The 25,348-nt window shown below is 36.4% G+C and overlaps 2 protein-coding genes across 4 annotated transcripts in view; both read right to left on the bottom strand.

Annotated features, from left to right (window-relative positions):
- LOC142350947 (calcium-binding protein 39-like) overlaps positions 1-25,115 on the bottom strand; it is a 613,053-nt gene extending 587,938 nt beyond the window's left edge. Inside the window, exon 1 of the mRNA XM_075402974.1 lies at positions 25,096-25,115. The gene's annotated coding sequence lies outside the window, so the exon portion shown is untranslated. The remainder of the gene's footprint in view (positions 1-25,095) is intronic.
- Positions 1-25,121, bottom strand: part of LOC142350946 (uncharacterized) — a 94,086-nt gene extending 68,965 nt beyond the window's left edge. Inside the window, exons 1-5 of one of the 3 annotated variants that reach the window (XM_075402972.1) lie at positions 25,094-25,119; positions 20,394-20,775; positions 16,135-16,493; positions 10,888-11,127; positions 7,955-8,280 (exon numbers count right to left, since the gene is read on the bottom strand). In XM_075402972.1, coding sequence (XP_075259087.1) covers positions 8,151-8,280; positions 10,888-11,127; positions 16,135-16,493; positions 20,394-20,771 — 1,107 coding nt within the window. In that variant the 5' untranslated portion in view covers positions 20,772-20,775; positions 25,094-25,119 and the 3' untranslated portion in view covers positions 7,955-8,150. Of the gene's footprint in view, positions 1-7,954; positions 8,281-10,887; positions 11,128-16,134; positions 16,494-20,393; positions 20,776-25,093 lie in introns of those variants that run through there. The other 2 variants (XM_075402970.1, XM_075402971.1) reach the window with 2 other exon arrangements.
- Between the last annotated feature and the right edge of the window lie 227 nt (positions 25,122-25,348).

Here is a 25,348-nt window from a genome sequence, read left to right as displayed (position 1 = left end):
AAAGCAAGTCAGACAGAGTTTACTTATCAACAGTTCCAAAGAATCATTCAAACGGCTCTTCGTAGTCATCACAGTTAACAAGAAAAATCTAAGTGAATAAGATAAGTCTCGCAGTCTACCATAAAACACGTCAAATATCAAGGTCAAAAACAACTTAAAACAGGTTAAAAGAAGTCAGACAGAGTTTACTTATCAACAGTTCCAAAGAATCATTCAAACATCTCTTCGTAGTCATCGCAGTTAACAAGAAAAACCTAAGTGAATAAGATAAGGCTCGCAGTCTACCATAAACCACGTCATATATCAAGTTCAAAAACAACAAAAAATAGGTAAAAGCAAGTCAGACAGAGTTTACTTATGAACAGTTCCAAAGAATCATTCAAACAGCTCTTCGTAGTCATCAGAGTTAACAAAAAAAATCTAAGTGAATAAGATAAGGCTCGCAGTCTACCATAAAAAACGTCAAATATCAAGTTCAAAAATAACTTAAAATAGGTAAAAGCAAGTCAGACAGAGTTTACTTATCAACAGTTCCAAAGAATCATTCAAACAGCTCTTTGTAGTCATCACAGTTAACAAGAAAAATCTAAGTGAATAAGATAAGTCTCGCAGTCTACCATACAACACGTCAAATATCAAGTTCAAAAACAACAAAATAGGTAAACGCAAGTCAGACAGAGTTTACTTATCAACAGTTCCAAAGAATCATTCAAACAGCTTTTCGTAGTTATCACAGTTAACGAGGAAAATCTAAGTGAATACGATAAGGCTCGAAGTCTACCATAAAACACGTCATATATCAAGTTCAAAAACAACATAAAACAGGTAAAAGCAACTCAGACAGAGTTTACTTATCAACAGTTCCAAAGAATCATTCAAACGGCTCTTCGTAGTCATCACAGTTAACAAGAAAAATCTAAGTGAATAAGATAAGGCTCACAGTCTACAATGAAACACGTCAAATATCAAGTTCAAAAACAACATAAAATAGGTAAACGCAAGTCAGATAGAGTTTACTTATCAACAGTTCCAAAGAATCATTCAAACGGCTCTTCGTAGTCATCACAGTTAACAAGAAAAATCTAAGTGAATAAGGAAAGGCTCGCAGTCTACCATAAAACACGTCAAATATCAAGTTCAAAAACAACTTAAAATAGGTAAACGCAAGTCATACAGAGTTTACTTATCAACAGTTCCAAAGAATCATTCAAACGGCTCTTCGAAGTCATCACAGTTAACAAGCAAAATCTAAGTGAATAAGATAAGGCTCGCAGTCTACCATAAAACACGTCATATATCAAGTTAAAAAACAACATAAAACAGGTAAAAGCAAGTCAGACAGAGTTTACTTATCAACAGTTCCAAAGAATCATTCAAACGGCTCTTCGTAGTCATCACAGTTAACAAGAAAAATCTAAGTGAATAAGATAAGTCTCGCAGTCTACCATAAAACACGTCAAATATCAAGTTCAAAAACAACATAAAATAGGTAAACGCAAGTCAGACAGAGTTTACTTATCAACAGTTCCAAAGAATCATTCAAACGGCTCTTCGTAGTCATCACAGTTAACAAGAAAAATCTAGGTGAATAAGATAAGGCTCACAGTCTACAATGAAACACGTCAAATATCAAGTTCAAAAACAACTTAAAATAGGTAAACGCAAGTCAGACAGAGTTTACTTATCAACAGTTCCAAAGAATCATTCAAACAGCTCTTCGTAGTTATCACAGTTAACAAGGAAAATCTAAGTGAATAAGATAAGGCTCGCAGTCTACCATAAAACACGTCATATATCAAGTTCAAAAACAACATAAAACAGGTAAAAGCAAGTCAGACAGAGTTAACTTATCAACAGTTCCAAAGAATCATTCAAACGGCTCTTCGTAGTCATCACAGTTAACAAGAAAAATCTAAGTGAATAAGATAAGTATCGCAGTCTACCATAAAACACGTCAAATATCAAGTTCAAAAACAACATAAAATAGGTAAACGCAAGTCAGACAGAGTTTACTTGTCAACAGTTCCAAAGAATCATTCAAACGGCTCTTCGTAGTCATCACAGTTAACAAGAAAAATCTAGGTGAATAAGATAAGGCTCACAGTCTACAATGAAACACGTCAAATATCAAGTTCAAAAACAACTTAAAATAGGTAAACGCAAGTCAGACAGAGTTTAATTATCAACAGTTCCAAAGAATCATTCAAACAGCTCTTCGTAGTTATCACAGTTAACAAGGAAAATCTAAGTGAATAAGATAAGGCTCGCAGTCTACCATAAAACACGTCATATATCAAGTTCAAAAACAACATAAAACAGGTAAAAGCAAGTCAGACAGCGTTTACTTATCAACAGTTCCAAAGAATCATTCAAACGGCTCTTCGTAGTCATCACAGTTAACAAGAAAAATCTAAGTGAATAAGATAAGTATCGCAGTCTACCATAAAACACGTCAAGTATCAAGTTCAAAAACAACATAAAATAGGTAAACGCAAGTCAGACAGAGTTTACTTATCAACAGTTCCAAAGAATCATTCAAACGGCTCTTCGTAGTCATCACAGTTAACAAGAAAAATCTAAGTGAATAAGGAAAGGCTCGCAGTCTACCATAAAACACGTCAAATATCAAGTTCAAAAACAACTTAAAATAGGTAAACGCAAGTCAGACAGAGTTTACTTATCAACAGTTCCAAAGAATCATTCAAACGGCTCTTCGAAGTCATCACAGTTAACAAGCAAAATCTAAGTGAATAAGATAAGGCTCGCAGTCTACCATAAAACACGTCATATATCAAGTTCAAAAACAACATAAAACAGGTAAAAGCAAGTCAGACAGAGTTTACTTATCAACAGTTCCAAAGAATCATTCAAACGGCTCTTCGTAGTCATCACAGTTAACAAGAAAAATCTAAGTGAATAAGATAAGTCTCGCAGTCTACCATAAAACACGTCAAATATCAAGTTCAAAAACAACATAAAATAGGTAAACGCAAGTCAGACAGAGTTTACTTATCAACAGTTCCAAAGAATCATTCAAACGGCTCTTCGTAGTCATCACAGTTAACAAGAAAAATCTAGGTGAATAAGATAAGGCTCACAGTCTACAATGAAACACGTCAAATATCAAGTTCAAAAACAACTTAAAATAGGTAAACGCAAGTCAGACAGAGTTTACTTATCAACAGTTCCAAAGAATCATTCAAACGGCTCTTCGAAGTCATCACAGTTAACAAGCAAAATCTAAGTGAATAAGATAAGGCTCGCAGTCTACCATAAAACACGTCATATATCAAGTTCAAAAACAACATAAAACAGGTAAAAGCAAGTCAGACAGAGTTTACTTATCAACAGTTCCAAAGAACCATTCAAACGGCTCTTCGTAGTCATCACAGTTAACAAGAAAAATCTAAGTGAATAAGATAAGTCTCGCAGTCTACCATAAAACACGTCAAATATCAAGTTCAAAAACAACATAAAATAGGTAAACGCAAGGCAGACAGAGTTTACTTATCAACAGTTCCAAAGAATCATTCAAACGGCTCTTCGTAGTCATCACAGTTAACAAGAAAAATCTAGGTGAATAAGATAAGGCTCACAGTCTACAATGAAACACGTCAAATATCAAGTTCAAAAACAACTTAAAATAGGTAAACGCAAGTCAGACAGAGTTTACTTATCAACAGTTCCAAAGAATCATTCAAACAGCTCTTCGTAGTTATCACAGTTAACAACGAAAATCTAAGTGAATAAGATAAGGCTCGCAGTCTACCATAAAACACGTCATATATCAAGTTCAAAAACAACATAAAACAGGTAAAAGCAAGTCACACAGAGTTTACTTATCAACAGTTCCAAAGAATCATTCAAACGGCTCTTCGTAGTCATCACAGTTAACAAGAAAAATCTAAGTGAATAAGATAAGTCTCGCAGTCTACCATAAAACACGTCAAATATCAAGTTCAAAAACAACATAAAATAGGTAAACGCAAGTCAGACAGAGTTTACTTATCAACAGTTCCAAAGAATCATTCAAACGGCTCTTCGTAGTCATCACAGTTAACAAGAAAAATCTAGGTGAATAAGATAAGGCTCACAGTCTACAATGAAACACGTCAAATATCAAGTTCAAAAACAACTTAAAATAGGTAAACGCAAGTCAGACAGAGTTTACTTATCAACAGTTCCAAAGAATCATTCAAACAGCTCTTCGTAGTTATCACAGTTAACAAGGAAAATCTAAGTGAATAAGATAAGGCTCGCAGTCTACCATAAAACACGTCATATATCAAGTTCAAAAACAACATAAAACAGGTAAAAGCAAGTCAGACAGAGTTTACTTATCAACAGTTCCAAAGAATCATTCAAACGGCTCTTCGTAGTCATCACAGTTAACAAGAAAAATCTAAGTGAATAAGATAAGTCTCGCAGTCTACCATAAAACACGTCAAGTATCAAGTTCAAAAACAACTTAAAAGAGGTAAACGCAAGTCAGACAGTTTACTTATCAACAGTTCCAAAGAATCATTCAAACGGCTCTTCGTAGTCATCACAGTTAACAGGAAAAATCTAAGTGAATAAGATAAAGCTCACAGTCTACAATGAAACACGTCAAATATCAAGTTCAAAACAACTTAAAAAATGTAAACGCAAGTCAGACAGAGTTTACTTATCAACAGTTCCAAAGAATCATTCAAACGGCTCTTCGAAGTCATCACAGATAACAAGCAAAATCTAAGTGAATAAGATAAGGCTCGCAGTCTACCATAAAACACGTCATATATCAAGTTCAAAAACAACATAAAACAGGTAAAAGCAAGTCAGACAGTTTACTTATCAACAGTTCCAAAGAATCATTCAAACGGCTCTTCGTAGTCATCACAGTTAACAAGAAAAATCTAAGTGCATAAGATAAGGCTCGCAGTCTACCATAAAACACGTCAAATATCAAATTCAAAAACAATTTAAAATAGGTAAACGCAAGTCAGACAGAGTTTAGTTATCAACAGTTCCAAAGAATCATTCAAACGGCTCTTCGTAGTCATCACAGTTAACAAGAAAAATCTAAGTGAATAAGATAAGGCTCGCAGTCTACAATAAAACACGTCAAATATCAAGTTCAAAAACAACTTAAAATAGGTAAACGCAAGTCAGACAGAGTTTACTTATCAACAGTTCCAAAGAATCATTCAAACGGCTCTTCGTAGTCATCACAGTTAACAAGAAAAATCGAAGTGAATAAGATAATGCTCGCAGTCTACCATAAAACACGTCATATATCAAGTTCAAAAACAACATAAAATAGGTAAAAGCAAGTCAGACAGCGTTTACTTATCAAAAGTTCCAAAGAATCATTCAAACGGCTCTTCGTAGTCATCAGAGTTAACAAGAAAAATCTGAATGAATAAGATAAGGCTCGCAGTCTACCAAAAAACACGTCAAATATCAAGTTCAAAAACAACTTAAAATAGGTAAACGCAAGTCAGAGAGAGTTTACTTATCAACAGTTTCAAAGTATCATTCAAACGGCTCATCGTAGTTATCACAGTTAACAAGAAAAATCTAAGTGAATAAGATAAGGCTCGCAGTCTACCAAAAAACACGTCAAATATCAAGTTCAAAAACAACTTAAAATAGGTAAACGCAAGTCAGAGAGAGTTTACTTATCAACAGTTTCAAAGTATCATTCAAACGGCTCATCGTAGTTATCACAGTTAACAAGAAAAATCTAAGTGAATAAGATAAGGCTCGCAGTCCACCATAAAACACGTCAAATATCAAGTTCAAAAACAACTTAAAATAGGTAAAAGCAAGTCAGACAGAGTTTACTTATCAACAGCTCCAAAGAATCATTCAAACGGCTCTTCGTAGTCATCACAGTTAACAAGAAAAATCTAAGTGAATAAGATAAGGCTCGCAGTCTACCATAAAACACGTCAAATATCAAGTTCAAAAACAACTTAAAATAGGTAAAATCAAGTCAGATAGAGTTTACTTATCAACAGTTCCAAAGAATCATTCAAACGGCTCTTCGTAGTCATCACAGTTAACAAGTAAAAACTAAGTGAATAAGGAAAGGCTCGCAGTCTACAGTAAAACACGTCAAATATCAAGTTTAAAAACAACTTAAAATAGGTAAACGCAAGTCAGACAGAGTTCACTTATCTACAGTTCCAAAGAATCATTCAAACGGCTCTTCGTAGTCATCACAGTTAACAAGAAAAATCTAAGTGAATAAGATAATGCTCGCAGTCTACCATAAAACACGTCATATATCAAGTTCAAAAACAACAAAATAGGTAAAAGCAAGTAAGACAGAGTTTACTTATCAACAGTTCCAAAGAATCATTCAAACGGCTCTTCGTAGTCATCACAGTTAACAAGAAAAATCTAAGTGAATAAGATAAGGCTCGCAGTCTACCATAAAACACGTCAAATATCAAGTTCAAAAACAACTTAAAATAGGTAAAAGCAAGTCAGACAGAGTTTACTTATCAACAGTTCCAAAGAATCATTCAAACGGCTCTTCGTAGTCATCACATCATCGAAGTAAAGAAAATTAAATGCCAAGCTAGGCATGTCAATACGGGCTTAAATTTAATCAGTAAATGCTATTAGACACACAACACACTCAAGAAGCTGATTAAAAAGAATGTAGAATAGAAAAAATTTCATCAACATATGTTCACGAAATAATCAATTCAACAATTTCGTAATAATAATAGAACAGCTATCTACATATTAAACATTTCCAACTACAACATCCAAGTGGCACTATTTCGGGTGGTGTGAAATAAACGTCTCCTTAGAACTGGCTGCGGGTAAAAGGGTGTTGTTCAAAACTCGGACACTAGCATTGACAATTGATTGAGGTGAATTACCGTACAATCATTAGCCTTATTTCATTCGCTCATTAATTGAAATAATTAACAAAATAAAATTGGACGCATTGAGCTGTAATTTAAGGGGTCAGAATTGAATTGTCGACTAACACTGAATAATATTAATGCCGCAGTGAAACGAATTACAAAATTGACTAAAACGGAAGGAATTGAGCATGACCAGCATTATACTTCAAATTAATCAAAATTGCGAACTTCAATCAAATTTACTAAGATATTCAAAAAATAAGATCTAATTTTTTTAGCTGTGAGCAAGAGATAAAATAAAGTAGATCAAAATGTAGCACGTTGAAAACTTTGTAGATAAAATACAGAATAGCGCATTTGGTTGTGAAAAGTTAACGAACATAAATTATGATCTGTTTTCACAATTTGATTGGCCATCAAGCAACATTTGGAATTACCCCCCCGCCCCTTTTGCGAACAAAATCTGCATGAGAAAATAAGTTTTCTTACGAAATCAAGAAGATTAAAAAACAAGGCAGTGTTCTGCATTGATAATGGTTTTTATAGACTTCTAAAAGGTACGATTTGCCATTACAAACACATTTTTTTACGTTTATGAAGGTTTCAAACTTTAATTTATAAATGGGAATATATTTCCAACTGCAGAGAGAACCGCCCGAGTTATAACTCGAGTCAACTAAATTAACTAAATTCAAAAAATTTTGTCAGCTTTGGATTTCTTCCGAAAACAGTTCTTATAGAAATCAACAAATTGTGATCAGGTCATCGAAATTACAATATCTAAATGCAACAGATAATAATAAATAAGCGGCTGGGATTGTGACGTTGTTACGATCCCCCCCCCCCCCCCCAAGGTGGTATCAGTGATCAATTCTGTCGTGTCTAATAGCTTTGAACCTATTCATGAAAACAAGGAGTGACGATTACAATTAATATGACACGAGTTTCGAAGAAATCAGTGATGAAAGATTCCAATGTTCATTCGGATCTTTTCTGTTTTTGCCCTGTTTTAGCCTGGTTATATAGGACTGGGGGGGCAAAAACAGAAAAGATCCGTTCATTCCTTAATGGGAAAAAAGAATTTTCTTGGCACCGCCGATTCGACACAAACTCCAAAATAAGGAAAACTCAAGGTGTGGGGGTTGGGGGTCACAAATAACAGGGCTATGCAATTCAGATACGGGAAAAGATGGGAAAGTTTTGAAAAAGTAAGCAATAAACTAGGTTCTAGAAGGTTAAGATAAAGATTGAATTGTTTATTCTAATTTGGATTGGACAATAAGATTATTTTGACATTTTGAGACAGCACTGAGCAATGACTGTTTGCTTCGATTCGTTTATCCATCCGAATGAGGGATTCAGAACCTGGTTCCAGTCCATGAACGAGTTCCAGCCCCAGTCATCTTCGTGAGCTCTTAACAGGAAACCGAGTTTACGCAGTTTAAACTCTTTCAAAGAAAGAAAGAATTAATTTCATTGATGTACAATGATATCAAGCTTAGAGCTTTGGATTGTCTGATAAGTATAGAAGATTGAAAATATTTTCACGTAGTGAAATTTTATAAAATCACTTCTCACTTCCATCCCCACTACCCTTCAGTTGGCTTCGCATAGCAAAAATAAATAAATTGCATTTTATCTTATCAAAAATCAGAACGCTTTCACCGTTACCCCCCAGTTAAAAATTAACCCAAAATTGTCAATATAAAATGATAACAAGATGGCTCATGCGAGTCTGCGCACAGTATGTTCCAATATACCTCTCAAGATCGCAAAAACCATAAATCTCAAAAAAAACAATCTCGAAAACAACAAATATGTATTGTTCGTATTACTCGTATTGTTTGAATCAAAAAACATGCCGTATTTTTAGGGCAAAAAGCGGAAACTATTGATCACATTGAAAAGATAAGTGTAGTACAATTTTAAAGACACAGACACAGAAAAACCTTTTGTCACTTTTAATGTTTCATGAGCCTAATAGAACAATTATTTTTTTAAATCTCGCAGTTGCGTTATCAGCGAGTTAGCGAGTTTTAACACTTCTTTAAAAATTTTTTGGATTTGGACATTTTTAAAGCCTCAATTTGCATCAAAAAAGTAGTTTTTCTAAATTTTTATGGTTTGACATTTTTTGCACTCTACCGCTGTTTATGTCTGCTATTTAAAGGAACTAAATCTCTCTGATTAACTCTCTTTCCCTCTATCTCTCACACACACAGGCACATAATATACACACCCGCACACGCATACATACACCCACACAAGTGCACACACACAAACGCAATTACAAACCAAGAAAAAATATTGTTCAAAAAATTCGCATTTTAGATACTGATCTACATAGTTCGTCACAGTTCATTTAATTTTTGTTTGTTTTAGGATAACTATGTTTGGACTTCTTGAGGCAACTGTATCGTAATTGTAAAATTGGCACTACAATTTCATATAAACTTTAAAAATTATTGTCACTTTTGATGTTTTTATGAGCAGAATGAGCCGATTCGTTTCTTTTCAAAATCCCTCAGGTCTCTCAACAGCTATATTAAACAAAGCCAATTTTGGTTTTTTAACATGTTTGAAAGTACAATTTGTAACAAATAATAAGTAATTTTTCTATATAATTTTAAAGATTTCTGAGTTTTTGCACTCTGCCTCTGCTTGTGTCGAATTTTCAATGCTGTCCTTGAGACTCTTATTTAGTATCGTGGAGGAAGTGTTTATCGGTATTTTCACGTTTCGGCCTCATCACTTTTCGGACCAATTTCATGAAATAGAAAATTTTAATTATTTTTATGTGAACAGAAAAAGAAAACAGAAGCTTGTTATTCCACTTTTCAAAAAGCCTTCATTTTTTAAATAAAGTTTCACAATCAATAATCTATTTAGTTTTTCAATTTACAGAAACCACAGGCTGGAAAATATCAATTTTAAAAACAATTTCAAAATACAAAGTGAAACAAAATTTATTTCAATTTTCAAAAGTTATGAACATTCGTATTAGATTTTTCAACGTGGCGATCCATAAATTGTCCGAGTCTCAAATTCTTTTCTAATGCATTAAACTAGAGGATGTTAGATCAAACAATATGCTCCAACAAAATAAGGAATATAAATAAAGATTAAAAAATTCCCGTCTTTACTTTTCAATAATGAATTTGGATGATTTGATGTTCATATCACAAAACCGGGTTTTTTACATTTCCACGGTTTGGAAAACAATGAAATGGTTAGTTCTGATGAGATAAGAACAATTGTTTGCAATAACAAGTCGAGAATTTAGAAACGATTACATTTTTCTGCTTTTAGTATTACGTTTCCATGGTTGATTTTTGAGATCTCTAAATCGACTGAAGTTTTCTATTTTCCGAAAAAGTGTTCAATACAGAAGCACAATGGTTACCACAAAGGTTTTTAATCCGCAGAAAACAGACGGATAAAAAAGTTTTTTAAACAAAATTTTGATATGATTTTTCGAAATTTTTGGTTAAATTTTTAAATCTTTTATTTCTCGGCTTGAAACGGCAAAGAATTCTCTTGACAATCAAAAATTCATTTAACCTCACTAAATTTACTACAATTTTCTCCGCATCTTAAATTTCAACGCCATCTGTCACGCGCAGCATTGTTAATTTTTACCGAGGATCTTATTAATGAGACAATGTTCGTTAACAAATTGTTAAAATAAGTGAACTAGTTAGGTATACAGCAAGGAAATTCACTGATCCGGGTTCTGGAAAAAAACTATAATATAGGTATACTATACAACACTATTCTAAAAACTTCTATTTAAAAAATTTTGATCAGATGCATCTTTATCTTTAATCTTATCCTCATCGACCTCGATTAACCTTCAGTGAATATATTTTCTTAATTTAAGCTCAATAAATGAGTGCCAAGATGTTTAGTGGGGTAGAAACAGGGCGCTTAACGTCACTGATCAGATGGTCGAAAAAATGATGCAGATGCTTTACGGCTATTAACAATAAACACGTGAGAAAAAATCCGTCCAATAACACACCTGAATGTATGCGATGTCGACAACTTCTTATTCTTCGAAATAGTGCTGTTAACCAAAGTCAGCTCAAATTCCACATTATAAGTCCAGTTCTCTTCGGCCACAATCGGCTGGCATCCCAGAAACAGACCCAGGAAATATTTCTCAGGCCCACTTCTGAATCGTTTGGCACGAATCCACAACTTATACCCTTTCGAGAGTATGACCCCGTCTGAGTCATGGCTTTCACCCGCAACCCACGATCTAAACATGAAGCTTCAAAACATCAGCCTCCATTAACATATATGCAGTTTTTTTTAAATAATCAAAACGTATAGCAACGCAGAGATAGCGACAAAGTTTAGGTCAAAACGGTAGCTAATCTGTTCTTGAAATTTTTGTAAAACGCTGAAATTGATAAATGCGTAAATAAAACAACAGCAATTCTCCTTATTTTAACCAAATAGTTAATTAGGAAGCGGGATAGATATAATTTGAGCACAAATGCCACGTATGGTGTGCCAATTGTGTCCCATTCTAAAAATGTGATTCATTTCAACGGGGCTGATTTACATACAAGTCACTTGAACAAAAAGTATTCGATGAAAAGCCGCACCGATGTCACAATGAAATGTACAAAAAAATTAATAAATTCAAAAAAATTTTCCAAACTTTACTTCAAACAGACATGTGCAAGTTTTAAAATGCCGGATCTTGACTCTGACAGATTTTACTGTAGTGACCGATTTTAAAACTTGCACAACGTGCTCAAAAGAAGTGCGACTATGAGTCACTTGGAAGCTTTGGCTTACATATCTAATCGCTGCGCGACTCTCGACAAATTCCCAAGATTCATGACAAATTCGTGCAATTAATATTGGCAAAACTCATTCTATGCCTCAATAATTGGTCCAGTAACACATTTGCGGGCGTTAAGAAGTGTCACTGGACCTGAAAAATTGAGTAACTCAAAAAATAACGAAAATTTTTAATATTTTTCTTCAACAAAGATCGATAGACTTAAGACGAAGAGCGATCTTGATAATTCTGAACATTTGAAAAATCCCAATTTTATTAAAAAATTGCTAAAATTTGTGATATTAAAATCATAAACACCATTCCATTGCCACTAAAAACCTGCAGTAACATATTAGCAAACCCCAGAGGATAGAGGAGTTTTCTTGCCCCTCGGCATCGAAACACTCAAAAATAACACTTTCAAACAGGAAGCAAATTTGTAAAAAAAAAAAAAACAGTATCATTTTGCGTTTTTAAGTTTGCATTACCAAAACCCATAGCTCACAAAATGGACAAAGCAATTATGTCGTGCGAAAGGCCTTTAACAACTTTGATAGACGTCAATTTAAGACTAATCAAACAAACTCAAAAAAATGGCGAAAAACACGCAAAATTGCCTCTTTTTGAGGTCAAAAATGAACTTCTCCCCTCATATTAAGGCCATCTATGCAATTACCGCACTCTGAGCACTTGGAGCCAGCTACGGGCCTCCAATAAGGCTTAATGCTCACTGGTCAACTCTTTATCCCGTTTTCGAAGCGCATAGTCATGGAAAAAGGTCTGAAACATCTTACAAAAAAGACAGCACCAATTCTTGAATTAAAAAAAAACTAATAGCCTGCTGAGAAGAGGGCAGATATTAAAAACTAAATGAACATAGCTGGCAGATTGCCAGAAAATAGCCGCAATAGATTCGTAGATCGGCAGTCTAAAAAAAACAGTAAAGAAGACAGACCAAAAAAATTCGTCTTTTCATTGAAGGCTGATCTGTTATATTTTGATTAAAAATCTGTATGAGTTATTGCTGCCTCTATTAGCTGATCTCAAATAGCCTTCATTTAGAGTGACACACACCCATCTGACCTTATCTCTTTGAATTAAAGTAAAAGATTAAAGTAAATAAAAGTCAATTTCAAAGTGAGGAAGTCATTTTTGAGAGTGAGGTAAGTCAAGTGTGACCAAAAATTTAATCACGCGCATGAACAAAAAAACTCGCTCCACTAAGAGCGAAAAATGACGTCACACATGCAATTCAGTTGAAATTGCATGAACAAATGAACAAAAAGTGGCTGTGACGTCATATGGTCGTAACAAAAATCATGACGACGAAATAAAAAACCATGAGAAGGCCAATAATAGCCCCAGCTATCGCTGTGCGGCTATTAAAAAACATTTGGCGATAAATTAACAAGGCTTGGGATTATTCAACTCCGCAGAACCCTTTTTATTAGGGACTTTTATTCGAAATACGATTTCAGAACCGCATAAATCATTAATTAATTCAAATTTAACAACAGCTGGCAGATTGGCGGAAAATAGCCGCAACAGCTTTGTGGATCTGCAGTCCCGAAAAGATGGTAAAAGATACAGACCAAAAAATATTCTTTTTATTCAATGATGAGATGACAGATTTTGAGTAAAAATCTGAATAACTTAGTGACGCTTCTATTAGCTGCTCTCAAAAAACCTTCAATTAAAGTGACACACACTCACTTGACCTTATCTCTGAAATCAAGTAAAGAAAATTCAATTTCAGAGTGAGGAAGTAATTTTTGAGAGAGTTAAATCACATGTGAGAAAAAATTTATTCACGCGAATTGACAAAACATAGCTGGCAGATTGCCAGAAAATAGCCGCAATAGATTCGTAGATCGACAGTCTAAAAAACAGTAAAAAAGACAGACCAAATAAATTCGTCTTTTCATTGAAGGCTGATCTGTTATATTTTGATTAAAAATCTGTATAAGTTATTGCTGCCTCTATTAGCTGATCTCATATAACCTTCATTTAGAGTGACACACACCCATTTGACCTTATCTCTTTGAATTAAAGTAAATAAAAGTCAATTTCAAAGTGAGGAAGTCATTTTTGAGAGTGAGGTAAGTCAATTGTGACCAAAAATTTAATCACGCGCATGAACAAAAAAACTCGCTCCACTAAGAGCGAAAAATGACGTCACACATGCAATTCAGTTGAAATTGCATGAACGAATGAACAAAAAGTGGCTGTGACGTCATATGGTCGTAACAAAAATCATGACAACGAAATAAAAAAAACCAAGAGAAGGCCAATAATAGCCCCAGCTATCGCTGTGCGGCTATTAAAAAAGTCTCACTCAGCTAAGTGTGAAAAAGGACGCCACGCACTGAATTCAGTTGAAATTGCATGAACAAAAATGGTCGTAACAAAAACCCCGACCACAAAATAAAAAACATAGTCGGACGGGTCCTGAATAACAATTCAAAGAATAGAAGCAGCTGAGGACAACAAAACAACAACTCAATCAAATTACAAACAAAAAATTATCAAGGCGACAACGAAAGTAAACAAAACAACACAGAAATCGGGAAAAAACCGACAAACAATTCAAATCATTCTTCCAGAAAAATAGTGTTATTGAAGTTATTATTCCCAAAAAACGTCTTCAGAAGATTTTTACACAATGACAGTATAGACAGCAAACGCCAGCTTTGTTGAAGACTACTGCAGACAAATTAGAAGTAAAATACAAAAATTTGGCAAAAAAGATTTTTACGAGTCATTGAAAATTAGTGGCATCAAAGTAAATAAACCACGCAACTAAAACCTGAATACCTCAACATCTGTTGCACTATGTATAAATAGCAAGAGTATATTTATTTTTACTGAAAAAACTCGGGGAAACACGCAACAAAATTAGCAGCAAAAGTTGGCAAAAATCACAATTTCAGAAATAGTCGAAAAAATGGTGAAGAAGCCGATTAAATCATGAGCTTTCAGCCTAAGCGATTACATAGATCAAATAATATCTAATTGGAGGGCAAATAAGACCTATCAATAATGACTCTTGCTGACAGGACAACAAAAAACAACAAAAACGGTCATAATAAAATAACTCGAATAGTTTTCGAGAACAAGTCGTTATCAAAGTCATAAAAACTGGCAACTTTGAAGTTAAAACACTAGACAAAAAACACAAATAGTCATAATTAAAAATCTACAAAGAACTATAATTAATGAGATTAAGAGACAGAACAAAAAATACAAAGCACAAAAATCCGGGGAAAAAATTAATTTTTTGAAAGCAAGTAATGTCAAAGTAATAAAACTGATTAATAATGAAAAAAAAACCATTAATATGATCAAAAGGGAATCAATAAGAGAGCCATCTAGAGCTGTCCATAATGAGACTAAATGACACAACAAAAACGAACTATAAAAGAAAAATCCAAAAAATCAGTAATATTTTTTCCAAAAAGAGTTAGTGTCAGTGTCGTTAAAATCATTAATTTCAATTCTAATCAGTAAATTGATTTGAACCTGCCTCAGTAGAACCATTGATACCTATCATTGATGAGGCAAAACAAAACAAAAAGAACGATAAAAAGACAAAATATCATTTAATGAAGATAAATAGCGCCAAAGTCTTTGAAAACCATTGCTATTGAGGGGTTAAACGGTGCAAATATGCATTATTACAACACATTTATCGCCTTTAACTCTTCACTTCGAACGCCTTCAACTTAAGGTTTTCAACTGAAGTATTCAGAACGAAGATAAAAACAGAGAAAAGAGAAGTCAAATTGCCGCACGTGAAAAAATGCTCTCAGAAACCGAAAATCTGTTTAAACACCATTCTATCACTTCACTTTATAGCACTTTCAAAAAAGTCATGCCTTATAACTTCTCAATTTTCGCTCCGTGTTTTTTTTCCTATTTGAATTTGATTTCCCATTGTCAAGTAAAGGTGAAAAAAGTGCGAAAAAATCTTTCGAAAGACAGCACACCAATACAATTCAAACTCTTTGAATTGTAAAAAAAACAGAGAAGGCCAAAAATAGCCCCAGCAATCGCTTTGCGGCTATTAAAAAATTTTAAAAAGCAAAAGCCATTTCAATGAGTGATGTAGGTAAGGTCACGTATGATAAAAGTCTAATCCCACGAATGACCAAACATATTTTAATGATAGCAATCAGAGTTATTCACCACTCAGCTTTACCCGCTTTAAAATCAGACCGATTACAATCCCCTTTTATTTTAGCAACAGACTTAATTTCTAAATTCAACTTTGGTCACTCAAGTAAAGCGTGAAAAAGTGATAAAAGTCAATCGCGGAAACAAATTGAAAGAATGCTCTAAAAATGAAACGGTCAAATAAAAATATTGCATAAAAATTAACGCATTTACAATTATTGCTTCAAATTTTGTTTGAGCAATTAAAAAGATTGTATCAAATCAAAATGCGTCAATTTACAACAGAAAAGCAGTAATTACCTGAAACCAGCAAATTCAGCACAAATCGTAAGACCATTTGTATTAAGCCCAGTATACGCTTCTGCTCCGACCAATTCCAAGGGCAAATTTAAGAAACTGTCAAGAATCGGTAACTCAATGTCAAGTGACGTCCCTTTGGCAAATGACCGAATTTTGGCCTCGTTGAGCCTGAACAAATCCAGCTTTTCGATTTCCTTTTCAAGAACGATTTTGCGGTTTTCGTAAGCTTTGATTTTGCTGTCGAGGGCTGTAATCTGATCTTGAATACTTTCGATTCGTTTGTTCATGTTCTCTACGAAAGATTCCTTCTGAGCGCCAATTTCCTTCAGCTTGTTGTTCACAGAACTTTGAAGGTGCACCTATAAACAGGAAGTTATCTTTAAAATGACTATCAGGTTGAATCAATCTTAACAATAATTGATCATGAGAAAAGATTAGAACGAGCATTGACGAATCGGTTGGAACGTTGCTTTAAATAGCAAAAAGATTCATTAAAATGGCTGTTTGATTCAGTTAATCTTAAAAGATGAGCAATAAAATGAGCTGCCTATTTCAAAATAGCTGGAAAATAAGAATTGTTTTTCAATAGCTTTGAATTAACTAAAAATCTTTCTATTCTTCAGGGATTTGTTGATTCTATCAAAAACAACAACAATAACAACAACAACAATTGGACCCCGTGTGCTGCATTGACACACAACTTTTTATTGTAAACACAAAGCTATTTCGCCTATCCACGTCAACTCTTGCATTTTTACAATCCATTTAATACGGTTAACAATCAAAATTTTTGAGGGCCGAGATCAAACTACCTCAATCGGCGAAATTGAACACTTTGACCAAAACTACAAAGATCGCAAAGCGACCTTTTTCTCTGCTCTTACAGACTGAATGATGGTGATTCTTAACAGATAAATTGACACGACGGTAACTCCGCCTTTCCTGGACCCAGCTGATTCATATCTCGAGGACATCAATGCACCTCATCAAGATCTTTGCACACAGAAAAGAGCAAGAAAGTGAACTATACAAAACTTTTCCACTTTTTGCGACACTTAGGCATAAAATGAGGTTTCGTGATAACCGGGACGCTTCTTTGATTTTGTTAGTCTTCGAGATTTAAGAACGGATTCTCGTCTTTGGTTTCTGCCTATATGCTCTCCGTTGTTATAGGAAGGTTAAGGCATCCGATACAGGTTTCTCTTTAGATGAACTTGGAATTGCTTACTTTGAAAGTTGTAAGTCTCGTGATTTTGTATAAAATTTGTTACGCAGTCAGCACACGATAGTCCGCCAAAGTTTATGATGGTTCGCTGAGAATGTTGGTTACTGAGTTGAGATCAAGAGAGAGAACACTATATTATTGTATAGGGCTAGCTGTCGCTAAATATATAAAAAGTGTAAATGATTTATGTAGAAACACAAATAGTTTTTTATTTAAGTATAACTGGCCACAGGTCATTTGAAGCGGAAATCACTCCACGTGCTAGCTTGTTGAATAGGAACTGCTGTTGACTCGGCTATCAAAATTTTTTTCAATCGACTTCTGAATGCCAGTAAACTTACATTTGTATCTCGCAGGTACAATGGTAGTGAGTTCCACTTCAACAATATATGACTAAAGAAAGATCTAGAAGAGGATGAAACAGATGAAAAATTCCCTACAAAAAATATTTGGTTAGTGCGCTTGATAATCCTATAGATGGCCGTAGGTAATTTAAGCTCTTGTTGAAAGGCTCTTCAAATTCTAATGCATTCGAAGTAGTACGTTAAAGTTTTCAACTCGACCAGCTATCTTAAACCGATTACATTTTTACGTTTCCTTCATTCATTTGACGACTTGATAATAGAATGAAAAAATACACACTTCAAAGCCCAATTCATCGCTCTCCAAAGAGAGCACCAAAGCTGAACTGATTTGAAAAAGACATAAAGCAGAGTACTCTAAATGACTAATGACAATTGCGTAGAAAAAATTGAGTAATACAGTGGTGGGAAATCATTGTTGCAGAGTTTCAATAGGTTTAATACCAGCAGCCATATTCTTATTAACCTTTTTCATATGTGCTTGAAAACGAAGGTGACTATCTATGGTAACACCTAAATATTTACACTTTGATTTTTTTTTACTATTGCTGTTCCTACAACTACAGTCTCAGAATCGTTGAGCCTGTTATCAATTTTGCGCGAGAACGCAACAAACTCAGCTTTTTGGCATTCAAGTTTAACCCATTGAAACAAAAGCAAGTTTCCAAACTTTTAATGTTTTCCTGCAAAAATTCTATAGCAACATTGGAGTTTTGTGACTACAAACAATAAACAAAAAGCCGCATACTGCAAAAGCTTACCAGTTTTACTTACTTGCTCTGGGAGGTCATTTATATATAACTTGAAAAGAAAAAATGTCCCCTGAGGAACACCTTGCTTTAGCTCAACCCAATATGACACCAATCTATTAACACAAACTTGTATATGATCCGTAAGAAAGCATTTTATGACCTGTAATGCAGAAATTGAAAAGCTGTAATTTTCTCAAAAGGATTTGGTGTGATAGTGAGTCGAAAGCGTTTGACAAGAGGAACAAAAATAGCATGAACAATATTACCATTATGAATTTCGTGTTGGACTAATTCAATGAAAAGTAGAATAGCATCTTGTGCTGATACCACACGTCGAAATCCAAATTGAAGCAGCGATAGTAATTTCCTCCTCTCAATATAACTTTTGATTTGCTTGTGCAAGCTTTTTTCTAAACTTTTAGAAAACGAAGTATCGATATAGGACGACAGTTTACAGGGTCCAAGATGTCATTTTTTATAGATTGGTGTTCTGATAGCACTTTTGAGCATCATAGGAAAAACACAGTCATCAAGGCATTGATTTATAATAAAAATCAGGTGGGATTAAAATTTGCTTACCGTAAATAATAGCACAAGCGGGTACTGTACAAGAACCAGTGAGCTTGTTGGCATTTAGCTCTCTGATAATATCAAAACAATCTTTTTCTGATATCGACCAAAAATTAAACGATGCGTCGCTAACATTAAAACATGGTGCTTCTCCATTTTTACCAAAATACTGCTCTAGGTTTCAGAATACGAAATTAAAAAACTTCAATTTTTGTCGCCAACAATCATATCACCGAAAGAACTTTTTACTGCAGTAATATTTACAGTTTGCTTATTTTTCGCCCTAACATTATTGATAAAGCAGTACTAACGATCTTTAGCAGTACTAAGGGAGAGGAGACAGTTCCAGGAGAACTTCTGTTTATTATTATTATTATTATGAATTCGTGGATATGCCACTGGGGAATCACACCCCGCGTTTACAATCTAGGATTGGCACGACAGTTTGTACATAAACAAATAAAAATCCAAGTACAGGGATTGTTTTCAGTCCAATGTCCATTAAAATAACTCCACATGTATTCAATAAGTTTGTTCTTCAGATTCTCCGGGTTAAAGAAATCAAGAGCTCTTTGCACGACGTTTATTCTGAATCCAGTCCTATACCAAAAATTTTGCCTCTGTATTTCATATCTAGTGTTTTCTTTCAATATATTGGACAGTCTGTTTCGAAGCTTATTGTATAGTGACGAATTTTCTGGCCATTAATTCAAACAAAAAATCTCACACTCTGTTTGACATTTTGCACTCCTCGTCAAACCTCGTTTCCCTTGACAGTTTTGAGGTTCTTTTTAAAAATACCTTCTTAAGGGGTGCTTGCTTTTCCACTGCACTTGATAGAAGATAATCAAACATATAACATCTCATTGGCATTTAAACATTCATCATATACTTTGAACCATGGCCTATCTGACAATGATTTGCAAAACAAGATTTTATCATACTTTCTCCTACCGAATCTTTTTAATATGGTCTTTTACTTTCCAACGCTTACTCCGATAAACAATACAGAACCAAAATGGTCGGTTTTGAAAGAGGCAATGCTCGACATGACAAATCGATTAAGATTTCTGCAAAGGAATCACGATATTCGTTTTTTTCCTCACGTGAGTAGCCACCCTTTGGAACATGAAGGGCAAGCCACCGTGAAGTTCTAATTGCAAGCACACAGAGATAGAAATTTCACTTGACATCAGCAATAGCGTAGGACAAAGCCATCAAAAAACCGTTATGATCAGAAATCCCTCTGTATAGACCAGTAGTAACTGATTAAATTTATAATGAAGAAATTCTCTGAACAGATCAATACACAAAAATGAAAAGGCTGAACGCAAAATGTAGATGATGTACCTTATAGCTTTTCATTGCATGACCGTCGTGCTGTGTTTCAAAACAGGTCTGGCAAATCTTCTCGGAGCATTGCACACACCAAAATAAGACAGGTGACGATGGATGGGTCGGACATCGCGAGAAAGCCGCAGGTTTTGGCGATTTAGGACAAGGTTTCCCGGAATGCTGTAAAAACTCGCGTATTCCGAAGAGCGGTTTTAAGCTGCTGATATCAAGATGGTGCAGCTCGTTGCATAAAGCACATTTGATAGCGCCATTTGTCTGCTTCAGCATTGTGAGACAACTTTTGTGTGGACCGCAAAAAGAGTGACCACAGGGAAGAGCTCGAGGATCGTCCAACTCTTCTGCGCAAATAGAGCATTCTGGTGACCCACTCATTTCTGAAAAAAAAACAATTGACATCACACTACAGTAGTACTAGAAGTGAAAAAAAAAACAAAAAACAAACAATAAAGGGCCGTGTACACCATCCGGCATCGATGGATGTAGGTCGAGAAATAGGGCATGATGAGTAGCACTTAGTAGCCGGATGCTGCACTCCAAGCTGTTCCCCTCCAGACAGTGTAAAGACGGCCCAGTCACAAAAATAAATAACAAGTGGAGAGGAAAGCACCTATATATATATATATATATATATATATATATATATATATATAGCACACATAGGGAAATAGAATGGAAGGATTAAAATAAAAATGGAACATCAAGGAATAAGCAAATGAAAAAGGATAAGCAGCCAAACACTCAGTGCAGCCTTCCCTCCTCCACGACGGCGCTAATCGAAGTCTCACTGAGAACACGAGGCTTGAGGGCACGACATCCCCTCAAGCAGAGAACGCAGCTCCTCAGAAGTGCGAAGCTGATTTTCGTTCGGATGTAGCTTATAGTGTCGGCGTACGGCTCTCCGCGTTTTTCGCTGATCTTGGTTGCGAGTTGTTTCATAACGCGCGATGCTGATGGACCTGCACCACCCGAACAAGCAAAAACCAGTGCATTGAAGCTGCTGTGTTCGGTTTCGCGGATTCGCTCTTCGTACTTATTTCGCTTGATGCTCTCGTGATATTTGTATGCATCTTTTATGGTCTTAGGGCAGCTCTTCGCATGAGGGTTGAAAATCTTCACATCGAAGAAAGTGCGATTAAAGCGGGAGCCCCACAGACCGTTTGCCTTGATGTCCAGTCGAGCGTCATCATCAGTGGTGGTGGAATTACTCGAGAAGATTTCTCCATCGAGCGACTGAAGTTTTGGCTCTATCTGTACATCGTGGCAAACGTCATCCATCAGGTTTGCAAACACATCTCTAATTTCGTTGTGTCGTAGGTGCGTATAACCACCTTTAGCGCAATGGAGGGCATGGGTGAGGCTGAATTCTTTCCCGCATGGGCATATGGCTGGCGTGTTCTTCGCTTCCCAGGTGTAGCGAAGTGCTATTCCATCACGGAACTCAGTCTTCGTGAGGTCAAAACCATGTTTTGACAACGGAAGCGCGTTAAGCCAGCTTGATGCTCCTTTCTCCGAGGCCAGCTGGATGGTATACTTCATTTCTGGTAGATTGTTTTCGATTCTGGATTTTTTCGAGATGAGTTCACGTTGATTGTCTGCTTTCTGTCTGAGACTGATCTTGGTTTGTTCTACTTCACATTGTTGAATATTATTGAATGACGCCAATGGTCTTGAGAGTTCAACTGATTGCTCAAGATTTTTGTGAAGATCTTGTGGGAGGGCGATGTTAAGCCCACCCATTCTGAGAGGGAGAGAAAAAAGTTCTCTTTCCTCTTGGATTACTTCTTTGCCGACGATGTTCGGTATGACTCGGCCAAGCCGCTCCTCCACCTCGTCCAGAACCCCGTCCATGGAAGGTGTAGTACGCGAGAGGAAGCTCAACTTCTGTTGAACCCCCTTCGTCAAACATGCATAGGCATTCTGGGGAGAGGTGAGAGCAAATTGACCAAGTCTGTCTAAACTTTTTGTGTATTTAGTTTCTGCATCTTTCAGGAAATTTTTACTGGCCTCAGAGCTTCCGATAACTGATCCCAGGACTCGAGCGCCCTGCGTGATTTCCACATTTGTGCCTGCAAACACAGTTGACGCTTGGCGCTCGCCTCCTGGCTTAATTATCAACTGACACTTCGGAGCATTGACAAGATATCCATACTTGGGACCAAGCTCAGTGAGCTTGTCGAAGAGTGCCCTGATATCTTTTAGCTTACCAACGACGCTACCATCATCAGCATACCATTTTTGTGTCAAAGAGTCATTATGAAGTCTTGTTATTAGGGGTAGGATTGCGATTCCATACATTGCCATCGCAAGGGGATCGCCTTGTGTCGTACCTTCCTGAGACAGTATGGTCGACTTACCGATGTTGAGATGAGACGGGTGGCTATAGGAATTCTGTAAGGCAACATGCAAAGATGGGCATAAGGCTTTCACGTTCTCTAATGCTGTTCGTCTATTGAGCACGTTAAAAGCGTTTTTGGCATCAATTAGAAGAATTGCTTCGTTTTCGGGATCATCAAAACTGTGGCGAAGCGAATGTATGGCATGTTCTATGCCACATTTCTGGCCCAGGCACAGTTGCATGTTTCCACCGAGGGATGTTAGATCTTGCCTGATGCAGTCGACGATTATGCGTCCGGTGATGCGACGCATTACTTCACCAATACCAATAGGTCTCACACCTGGACATTTATCCAGAGCCACTAGTCGACAACCATTGTATGTAATCAAATCATCCGGTGGTATTATGGACGTGGCCAGCCTCTTAGCAAACTTGGCAACAAGCTTGCACAGGTTCGTGGAGGTTTGCCCGAAAGCAGAAAGTAGTCTACGCCAGTCATCGGCATCGAGACCTGAAGGCCCGGCACTGCCATGAGTCTTCATTGCATGCTTTCGGACGAGCCTGGCATTGATTTTGTCGAAGACAGCGGGGTGGTAAGGAAGCGTGCGTGGATGTTCGCTCTGAATGCAGTTGGGCTCCAAGGGTTGACCTTCAGGATGTTTGTCGCGTAAAATCTCGAGGACCGGTCTACCGTCTATGAGATCGGTAGGTGCGAGCACGCCGCCTTTGTGCTCATCTGAAAGAACGCGAATAGCATTACTGATCTTACCACGAGACATGAAATCGTTGAACATCTTGAGGTCAGAGTGCTGCTGTTTGTTCCTTGAATTCATTCTCATTTGGATTGCCTTCGCTTCACAGAACAGTTCTGAGAAGTTGCAGCTGTACCATGCTTGCAGTCTACGCTTGATGGTCTTATTGTTCGATCCATCGTCCGTATTCTTTGTTCGACTGAGGGTTAGGTGCGGAAGTATCATACAGAGGGTCAGAGATATATCGGATCTATCCGTGTTTACGGCAATCGGGGAGAGGACACTGTGAAGGGCTTCGGCGAACTGTTCCCCTGTCTTGTTCTTACCGAGCGTGAAGAACGAGGGCTTCCAAGTGACGACCTCGCGGTATATTTCGCGCACTGTTACCGCGTGATGAGGCTGGAAGTGGTCCCAAAAATTATTCGATGCTGCGGCGACGGAACGTTCGGGGGCGTGCGATGTTGCAGGATCTATGAGTGCAGTGTCGGGAACGGTCAAAGCGTTGTGTGGTGCCGGCGTTGCGATTGCTGTTTCGGTGGCTGCGGTAATCTCAGAGCAGTTTTTGCAGCTGATGTCTTCGGTCCAATCTTTCGCTGCGGCTAGACCACTGCATTTCACGTGCAAATATTTATAACATGTATGACACCAGACGCCTCCCCTACGTAGGGGACCCTTGCAGAGTGGACAATGGGTTTGATCAGCAATCAAGCTGCGGGCTAGGAGTTGGGAAGGCTGCACTGAGGGGGACTAGATTAAGTTAATTACAGGAGAGTAATAACAGCAACGATATTTAAAGTATTGAATGATGTTAAACAGAATAATAGTGAAAACATGGTTTCCATGAAAGGAGAAGTGCACGGTGTCTTTACAGAACAGGTTAGGTTCAAGAACATTTCTAAATGAGGGTGAAACAATAAACAACTTTAGGGCACAAGAATCAATATAATTATACAAAGCGTAGTTAAGGGCACTGATTTTCTTATTTATGAGGCGATTACAGCTGGTGGGTATAACTTTGGGAACAATCAAATTATTTGGGCTAAATTTAACAATAATCAGCTGAATGAGGAATTTCCAATGCTCTATGAAAGTTTCAATACTACTACGGTGATCATTGAAGCCGGCAATTACTACAACAGTGTTCAGCTTCTGGTCTGGGTATTTATTGATAACATCACAGAGATCTAGCAGTTTAGCACCTCGATAGGAGTGAACACAACCCTTTACTTGACCCTCGTCTATATATTTGGTACGAGAAGTACCCAAGACCAAGTCCGAGCAGCTGGAGGGAAGAGGGTAGGCATCAAAACGTCCCATTCACAGAGCCTGCTAACATTCAAAACACAAAAAAATGCTCTAAAAACGAAATCAATTAGAATGCTACGACCTGATGTGATGAAGGAAGATGGTTGGCATCAAAACATCCCATTTACGGAGCCTGCTAACATTCAGAAACACAAGAAATTGTTCTAAAAAAGAAATCTGTTAGAATGATACGACCTGATGTGATGAGTCGGACCTTGACTCTAACGAACCATACCCGAACCTTGCCTCTAAAACCCTCCCATTGGAGGTCCCCAGTACAAGGATTTTGCCATAACAAATCTATTTAATAAGTTTATCACAACAATTAGGCTAACTAGAAGTGAAGGTCTTTTTTCAAAAAACAGATTAAATTAAGAAATGCCCCTCCACAACAATGGGTGATTATTGGCTGGTCCAGAGGCCCTCCCAGCACTACGTCTTCATGAAGCATTTCGTAAGTTAAACCAACAGCCTCCCTTCTTCAACATAGCTTCTGCAACTTAAGAGGCTGATTTCTGGGGTTTACTGCCGTTTTTCTAACACAAAACAAATTTTGA

The sequence above is a fragment of the Convolutriloba macropyga genome, chromosome 12, assembly GCF_964194025.1.
Source record: "Convolutriloba macropyga chromosome 12, txConMacr16.3, whole genome shotgun sequence".
Taxonomy (NCBI): Eukaryota; Metazoa; Xenacoelomorpha; order Acoela; family Convolutidae; genus Convolutriloba; species Convolutriloba macropyga.
The sequence above is the reverse complement of the archived record's forward strand: the minus strand, read 5'-3'. Positions and strand labels throughout refer to the sequence as shown.